This window comes from Mus pahari, chromosome 11 (assembly GCF_900095145.1).
Source record: "Mus pahari chromosome 11, PAHARI_EIJ_v1.1, whole genome shotgun sequence".
Lineage (NCBI taxonomy): Eukaryota > Metazoa > Chordata > Mammalia > Rodentia > Muridae > Mus > Mus pahari.
Genome location: NC_034600.1, coordinates 27090283 through 27099383, shown reverse-complemented (window position 1 = coordinate 27099383; position 9101 = coordinate 27090283). Strand labels below are relative to the sequence as shown.

The 9101-nt window shown below is 47.0% G+C and overlaps 1 protein-coding gene across 1 annotated transcript in view; it reads left to right on the top strand.

Annotated features, from left to right (window-relative positions):
* The window catches only part of Sv2c (synaptic vesicle glycoprotein 2C), a 176474-nt gene that overhangs the window by 139945 nt on the left and 27428 nt on the right, over nt 1-9101 (top strand). The window contains exons 5-9 of the mRNA XM_021208331.2: nt 400-533; nt 1011-1100; nt 3338-3448; nt 4236-4324; nt 7705-7869. Coding sequence (XP_021063990.1) covers nt 400-533; nt 1011-1100; nt 3338-3448; nt 4236-4324; nt 7705-7869 — 589 coding nt within the window. The remainder of the gene's footprint in view (nt 1-399; nt 534-1010; nt 1101-3337; nt 3449-4235; nt 4325-7704; nt 7870-9101) is intronic.

Here is a 9101-nt window from a genome sequence, read left to right as displayed (position 1 = left end):
AAAAAAAAAAAAAAAAAAAGCCTGTCTGAATCTCACCCCCAAACCTAGCTAGGAACCGGATGATGAGGTCCACTGAGAGCCATTTCCTGATAGGCAGATGGGAAAGAGTGACGTGTGATCGATCTGTAGGTGTGAAGGTGGTGGCGGGAACCCCCGCAAGGACCCCATGCTTAGATCATGGTCCTTTGGATTTGCACCTTTGTCCTCAGCACCGCCCATGGTGATGGTGATGGGTGGGGGATATCTTAATTGAGCCAGTCCTATATCTATTTACAGGTCCACTGGCCTTTCTGTGGACAGTAAGCCTTGACTGACGAATCCCTGAGGGGCCCCACCACACGGTGACGGGTCCAGCGACAGGGTACGGGGGCTCTCCCTCACTCCTCTGTCCTTTTCCAGGGTGGAGCTTCAGCATGGGTTCGGCCTACCAGTTCCACAGCTGGCGCGTCTTCGTCATCGTCTGTGCGCTCCCGTGCGTCTCCTCTGTGGTGGCCCTCACCTTCATGCCGGAAAGTCCTCGGTTCTTGCTCGAGGTACTGCCTGTTGTTACAGAAGCACAGGGGGCCCACGGACACTGGAAAGGCTTCCTTGCTGGTCCCAGAAAAAGCAAGTCTGCCTCTTTGGGGGGTGGCTCCTCCCTTCCTACCATGGAATTTTGCGGGGTTTGGTTTTTGGAGACATGATCTAGGCAAAGGGGTGTGTGTAGTAGCTGTCCCCCAATTCAAACCACTCACCGTCTTCCCTAAGCAAATAGCTTTGGCTCACTGAGTGGGATGGCGTTCACTGTTTAATAAATGAAACGCTATTGTCCACAGGTAGTATTTCAAGTTGAAGGCACATTCTTTGAACTGCTGCTATGTAGTGGCACCCTCAGCCAGTGTGCGTCAGTGGAGAACAGGAGCACTAAACGCATGGGCACGATTGCCTTCCTTGTGCTCTGAAAGCTCGGCAGTTCCTGAAAGGCAAGGCCTATCGATGCCCTAGCCTCTGACGGCCTCTGTATTTCCTAGGTGGGGAAACATGATGAAGCCTGGATGATCCTGAAGTTAATTCATGACACCAACATGAGAGCCCGGGGCCAGCCCGAGAAGGTCTTCACGGTGAGTCTGCTCAGAGTTCAGGATGTTTTCTGTAAGGAACCAGACTTTTAAGGCCTTGCCAGTCATAGAGTCTCTGTCACAACTACTAAGCTCCGCCCTTGCAGTGTAAATGCAAGCAGCTGTAGAGACTGTCTAAACCACGGGCTTTGGCTGTGTTCCAATAAAACTTTATTTACACAAATAGTCTGGGGGGGGGAGCTATGTTTAGCCCAGGGACTACCAACCTATTCACACCTAAAACTCCAAGCCTCTGTGGTTGGCTAAATAATACGAACCTGAGAGACAGAAAGACCACAGTTTAAACTCAGATTTATTCTTCCTGGCTCAATACCAGTGGCCTCGGTTGTAGGGATCACCAATAGATTCTCTTTGTCTTGTTACTGGAGAAGAACTGGGGGGGGGGGGTGTCTCTGCCCTATCAGGCCACTCCCCTGCCTCAGCTGAAACTTTCTTGCACCCGTTGCTTAACCATGAAATTCAGGGTAACATGGGGTCTCTTGGGTAAAACAGATAGATCTGAATTTATAACTCTGTTCCATTCCTCACTTGTTTCATGGCCTGAGCGACAAGACCAAGGTCCAGCAGTGTCCCTCTTTTCTTCAGCCACCACAGCAGTCTTGACCCAGTGTTTTGGGAAGTGCCAGGGACTCAGACTCAGGTCCTCTTGCTTTAGAGCATCAGCAATCTCTCTTACCTGCTGAGTCATCTCCCCAGACCTCAGCTGACTTCTCTTCAAACCCCGAGTGTACTCTTGGGTTGGCCTCAGCTACTTCCTGCATCTTGGCGCTCATCTTCAGGAAGCCTAACCGCTCCCCCCAACGCCCTGCACACTGTATTCTCTCCTACGCCGGGATGTTCTTGACTTGGTATCCCTCCCTCCTGGCGTTTCCTCCACAGTTCCCTCACTTGGGAAAGGACATCCTTCCCTGTCAGGCTCTGACCAAGTCCAGGAGGCCTTTTCTCTGCCAAGTCAAGATGGAGGCTGTGAATACAGTTTCCCCAGCCATGAGCAGCTTCTCACTTCCTTGTGGTACTTGATGTTTATCATCTCACAGGAAATCCAATGAACTACGGAAAAACAAATATTGACAACTGGGGAGGTGGAAGCTCTCAAAAGATAAATAGTGGGTGACATTTTTGTTTGGTTGGTTTGGTTTTTAAGAATGAAAAATCTAAAGTGGGCATCGCTTATACACTGTTGTAAGCACAGCACTCCAGAGCCTGAGACAGAAGGATCTCAAGTTTAAAACTGACCTGGGCAACAAAGTAAGACACCCTCTCAAAAGGAAAATATATATATATATATATATATATAAAAGAAAAATAAGTTTGCCAAATACTTTATTTGAAAACTCATATTTAATTCAGAAGTGGTTTTATGTTAGGTAAAGACACTTTGTTCAGTGTCCTTACTTACAGTCGAAAGGAGATCCAACCTACTTAGCACAATTTGAAAACGCCAAGTGACCCAGTCTCCAAACAGTATCTCCAACAGAATATTGGCAGGCTCTTCAGAAATGCCCGCTCAGCCCCCAGGGAATATAGCATACACACCATGCTCTCTTTATCCCCAAACAGGGAAAGGTGAGCTCTCCACGCCCGTTCCCTCCCCTCTCCCTCCCCACCCCCACCCCCATCATTCTTTCCCAGTATTAAATGTCTGCTCTAAGATGCTACCTCAAGCCACAGGTGTGCCTTGTCACACTGAACCTTCATCATTTCCCCTCTGGGTTGATGATTCTCAATCGAAACATCTTCCATTGCAGACACCATGGGTGTCTGCTGGGCAGCCACTGGCAGGCCTGTGGGCAAAGGAAGAACAGGTCATAGTGATGTCCTACAGATAAAAGTTGACATTTAAAAGCCACATTAATCAAATAATTAGGTGCCCCCTACCCCCAAATAATATCCAAGCAAAGTAACTGTAAATGCAGACGCCCGTCTCTCGGGTGTTTGATCTGCTGCCGTGGGTCTTTATAGTCAGGACGCATCTGTCTCTTGTCACCTCATCCTGCTTGCTCCCCTCCCCCTTTCTCTGTGGCATCTCCCTCACTAAATTGTGTTCAGTTCCTTCAGATGGCCTTTGCATCTGTAGATCTCTGTCAGTGTTCTCCTGTGAATGGGCAATTCTTACCAAATACCATTTTCGGTTAAGAGTTGGGTTTAAAGTAAGCAGCCTGAATGTGGCAACTTCCCAGGAGAGAAGTGAGCACTCTGTCCTCTGCTGCTGCCCGCAGGTTAATAAAATCAAGACTCCCAAACAAATAGATGAGCTGATTGAAATTGAGAGCGACACGGGAACATGGTACAGGAGGTGTTTTGTTCGGATCCGCACCGAACTGTATGGAGTAAGTATGTGTTGCATAGCAACCTGTCTGTCAACATCCGACATTTGGGGTGGTTAAAGAGGGACTGACTATGCCTTTCCAATGAGGAGGATGTGTCCCTCTATCTAGGACACTTGTCTCTTGCATTAGGACCGGGAAACAGTACCTCTCTTGGCTCAGCGCTAGGGGATGTGCGCCACCTTGAGGAAGGAAGGTGTCAAGCCAGGAGTTAGGGTCATGAAAGTTCATCTTGGTATCTATTAGCTTCCAGAAAGATGAAAAGTGAGCGTTCCTGAGCAGGCTTGGGTAAGACCTGTAATATCTGGTAGGCTCAGGAGACTGAGGCAGGAGGATTGAAGTCTGGGTAGCTTAGTGAGAACCTGTCTCAAAACAAAAAAAAAAAAAAGAGGAAAAGGGGATTAGGAGGTGCAGTTCAATGCTGGAACACTTGTCTAACACACATGAGGGTCTGGGTTCAGTCACTAGTACTGCAAAAGGAGAGAAGAAAGGAGAGAGGGGAAAAGTGAGGAAGGGAGGGGGAAGGAAGGAAGGAAGGAAGGAAGGAAGGAAGGAAGGAAGGAAGGAAAATTCCAGCCTTTGCTTCTGTATTGATTTTAAGATTTTATATTTTTGTTGAAATTAATTCAGCTCTGTAAGAACTCTGCTCTTTTATACTGTGATGGGGAGGTCTGGGGAGTGGGTTCACTGTGTAACTCTGTGGGGAGTGGGTGGGTCCGCCGTGTAACTCTGTGGGGAGTGTGTGCGCTGTGTAACCCTGTAAGGAAACTACCCATGTGGTGTTTTACAGATTTGGCTGACGTTTATGCGATGCTTTAACTACCCAGTCAGAGAAAACACCATTAAGCTCACCATTGTCTGGTTCACCCTGTCCTTCGGGTAAGTGATGCTTGAATTCTTGGCGGACACAATCATCTGTCACATTGTAGCTCCCAGTCATTTCTCTCTTTGTCCTTTTTAAACTTACTTTCTTTAAAAACAAAAATCATGACTCGGTTCTGCTAACTTGCTAGAATTCTGCCCTGTTAAGAACTCAGCTCTTTTATAATTTGATGGGAAGAGCTGAGAAGTAGATTTTTTTTTCAACTTCCATTTGCTGACAGTTACAGTATTCATAACTGATAAACTATCCCTTCCATTGATCTTGCTGGGAAACTCATTTGGCATTTGGGAAGTCACATAAAGCCCTGGGTGACTCACCTATGGCTGCCCTCTCTTCTGCCTGTTCTTCTCTGAGCTTGAGGGCCCCGTTCCTCCCATCCTCCACCAGGAACTGCGTCCCAGGCAGAGGCCCTCATTCCCTCACCCCTTCACCTCTTCCCTGAGTTAGCTCCTGCCCTGTGCCCTTTTCCTCTCCCTCCCCCCTCCTCTCCCTCCTCCCTCCTTTCGTTCCGTTTTTTAAAATCGCTATTCCTCCATTTCACACTCCCCCCCCCAGCTTTACTATTCCTTGTGGCACTTTCTGCTCTGTCCTAGACAAAAGGCTTTTGCTTTTTTAAGATTTATTTTATTTATTTACAGATCTGTGGCTGACGTGTTTATAAAAAGATAAAGAGATATGAGATATGGTCTATGCGGGTGTGGTGGGGTATGGAAGAGGGGATGCCTAGGAGGGCCCATGCCAAGACATCCCTTCCCCCGAGGGACCAGCCACACAACAGTATAGTATAGAATAGAGTAGAGTTTATTCAGGGCATGGGGAGGGGAGTTGAGAGGGTAGCAGAGGCAGAGAAAGGCAGAGAGAAGGAGCAACTAGAGAAGTAGAGGCCAAGGCCGGCCATGACCACATGGAGAGATGGGGGAAGGAAATGGGAAAGAGGGGGAGCAAGAAAGCTAGAGGCAAGAGAGAGAGGAGGGGGCACACAGCCCCTTTTATAGCGGGCCAGGCCTACCTGTCTATTGCCAGGTAACTGTGGGGAGGAGCATACCTGGCTGTTGCCAGGTAACTGAGGGGTGGAGCTTAGATAGAATGCTAACAGTGGCCATATGCACAAATGTTACAGATACCAGAAAAGACCACTGGATTCCTAGGATCTGGACTTACAGGTCTTTGCACAGTGCCAGCTTGTTAGAAGGGTGATGGGGTGCAAGGGCTAGTAACTGCTAAGCCATCTCTGCAGCCCCTGGGAGTGTTTTTAAATTCACTGTAAAGACTAAAAAGAGGGCTGGAGAGATCACATAGCCATTAAAAACTAAGGTTCGGGGCTGGAGAGATGGCTCAGTGGTTAAGAGCACTGACTGTTCTTCCAGTAGGTCCTGAGTTCAATTCCCAGCAACCACATGGTGGCTCACAACCATCTGTAATGGGATCTGATGCCCTCTTCCGGGGTGTCTGGAGAGAGTTACAGTGTACATAAAATAAATAAATAAANAAANCTTAAANAAAAAAAAAAAAAAAGAAAACAAAAAAACTAACTCTCACAACCAGAAATCAAGACTAAAACTTAGGCCTGCTCTGGAAGCATCATGAGGGAATGGAGTATATAGTATGAGATACATAAAAAGAGCTGAGTAAATAGTTGTCACATGACTAAAACTACCACATATTTGTTCTAAGAATGCAGGGGCAATTCATGGTTTTATCAAAGGAATGGAAGGGGTCCCTTTCCTAGTGTTGGGAAGGTCTGAGGAGGGGAAGGGGCAGGCTTTGGGCAGGGACCCTTTCGGCTATGGTTAGCCAGGTGATTTTTGTCCCCATTTCTAAGTTCAGAGGCTTTGAATTGGAGGCATGGCTCGGCGGCATAGCACTCGCCAGGTGTGTGTGAGGTCAGGAGCTCCATTCCCAGTTCCGGGGGTGGAAGGAGGGAGGTACGTGTAGCAATCTTTCCCAACTTCTAAAGTACATAATTTTAGAAGAAAGATGGAAAGGAAAATATGTAGTGTTGGGTTCCTGTCATTAGTTCAGCACAGTTAGATACGAAAAAGTCAAAGATGAAAGTCAAAAAGGTAGCCGTCAGTGTAGCCAGTACCTGGTGTTCATCCGGGTACCTTACTCATTGCTGACTAGAGTTTAGGTGTTACCTCCTCCTTCCTGAAATCTCAGCACTGCCTGCCGAAAGGACATTCAGATCAATTATCAGCTAAGATTCCATGTGGATGGTGGACTTCCCAATAAATGTGTTTTCCTCCGCAATTTCAAGTCTTTTCCTTGTGACTCTAGTTAGAGAGCAGTCCACCGGTTTTGTAGTTCTCAGTCATGTCTTGCTCCGTGACCACCCTCACACCCCCACTGTCCCAAAGCACAGGCTGTGAGGAGCCCAGGGGTGGGAATCTATGCAACTCGGAGGAGGAGATGCTGGCAGACTTCTAGTAACAATGAAGATAATTACAGCTCCTTTGGTCTTCTGGGTACCTGTGGTGTGATAGGCACTTGGCATCCTGTTGTATCTGAGCAACAGCCTATGGGAGGTGGTTAGTCCTATATCCTGGTCACCATAAGTGTAGTAAGCCAAGACTCAACCAAGGGGCCCAAGTTCACACTGCTGGCAAACCACTTTCATGCCTGGGCATCTGTATCATTGGGTTAAACTAGAAGAATACTGGAGCGTACAATAGAGACATCCCCTGTGCACTCCACATAAGACATTTGAGGCCATCTGGGCTATATGAGACCTGGTGTCAGAATGAAAGACAGGTGTGAGGAAGACATGGCTAGGGGAGAGAGCGGGGAGGAATGGGGGAGAGGAGGGGAGAGGAGGGGAGAGGGAAGAAAGGGGCCTGAATGTCCCTTTCTGCTGCCTTGAACCCCTTTGGGAAACATGGCTCTTACTCCAGACTAGAAGTGCCACAGTCATGTAGGAAGCAAGAAAGATGGTCCGACCTGTGACCTCTTCCTTCCTGGATCTTAGGACTCCGTGCCACCAGACCAGGCGACAGGGTTCCTCGGTGGAGCCCAGGTTGATATGAACGACATCAGGGCCAGCATGCCAAATGTTTCTGTCTATACATGCTGCCTAAAGGCCTCATTAATATTGTCACAGGGGGACACACTCAGACCATAGCATTATGGGTAGGTACAAGATGGGATTCTTCTCTCTTCCCAAGGGGCTTCAGGAATTGCACACCTGGGTGTTCCGGCTGTCTCTCGACTTTGTTTTTGCAAGGGGACGGGGTAGTATATCAAATATTGTGTGATAATTTGTTCAAAGGTTCCAAGGTGCCAGTCATACCTAGAAGTGCTTCTAAGAGACTCTGCCATCCTGAATATGTAAGGGAGGCCTTGTGCTGCGTGCTGTTACAAATTTTCTTTGCTTTTGCAGGTACTACGGGTTGTCCGTTTGGTTCCCTGATGTCATTAAACATCTCCAGTCGGACGAGTATGCACTGCTAACTAGAAATGTGCAAAAGGATAAATATGCAAACTTCAGCATTAACTTCACCATGGAGAACCAGATCCACACCGGAATGGAATACGACAACGGCAGGTGTAGAAACTTTGACATAATTTAACTTGCTAGCTAGTCACAAAGCCTGGCTGTGTAGTGGCGTACAATTAGCAATAACTAAGGTCTACAGGCTTGTCAGTTTTTCAGTTGTGCTGATTTGTGGTTACTTGTGGCTGAATTTTAATAACTTAAAATTCACTTTAAAGATACCCATTTGTCAGTCACTTCCAACTACTTCAGAAGTTGGCAGAGGGTTAATCATGTGCCTCTTGGAATTTAAATCAAAACCAACAAAATGACTTCTGAAACTGAGCTGCCTCGTGCTTGCTAAGCTGACCGCCCAGGCAGAAGGGAGCTCAAGAGGCCCCTGAGGAACGACGGAGAAGTTAGGGGAGAGACAAGGGGACCGCAGAAGGAAACAGGAAGGAGGAGAGAATTATGTGATTCAGGGGAGAAACAGGAGTGTCCATAGGAATCTCCAGTTTGTGAAAAGGGCCGCATTTCCGGTCACCACTGTGCAATACAAATGGAGAGCTGCAGGTAACCATGTTCATATATGCATTGTCTGAGCAAAAAAAATCACTGATATGAACTCACAGTAGCTCATTATTCTAAGAAAATTGTCTTAATTTTTTAAAGGATGAATTTAAAAAAGATATCAAAATTCCCCAAAGCAAAAACATGTTTATTAAGATGAAAAAGACTTTTTGTGGAATGTGTGTGGCCTGGATAATGGATACTTGCCAGTATGGCAGTATGGGTGTCATTATTGTAATTAGCAATTTAATGAGAGGCCTAATCAGTGTGTGTGTGTGTGTGTGTGTGTGTGTGTGTGTGTGTGTAGTATGATGGTTTTACTTATTTGCATGTTTTTCCATTTTTTTTCAATCTTTTTGGGAGGTGGTTTGGTTTTGGTTTTGGTTTGGTTTGGTTTGGTTTTGGTTTTTTTGGTTGGATTGGTTTTGGTTTTGGTTTTAGTTTTTTAAGATGGGGTTTCTCTGAAATTTACTCTGTAAACTATGCTGGCCTCAAACACAGAACCTGCTTCTGCCTCCCAAGTGCTGGGATTAAACGCATGTGACACCACCGCCCAGCTTCAAGTTTTTCATTATACCACCTGTGGAAAATGGATGGATGGAGACCATCATGTTAGGTGAATTAAGCCACCAGAAGGAGAGACCTCATCACAGCCCAGGTCATACAGCCTCAGCCTCAGTCACCCCCCCATCCCCTAGCAGCCCACATACACACACACACACACACACACACAC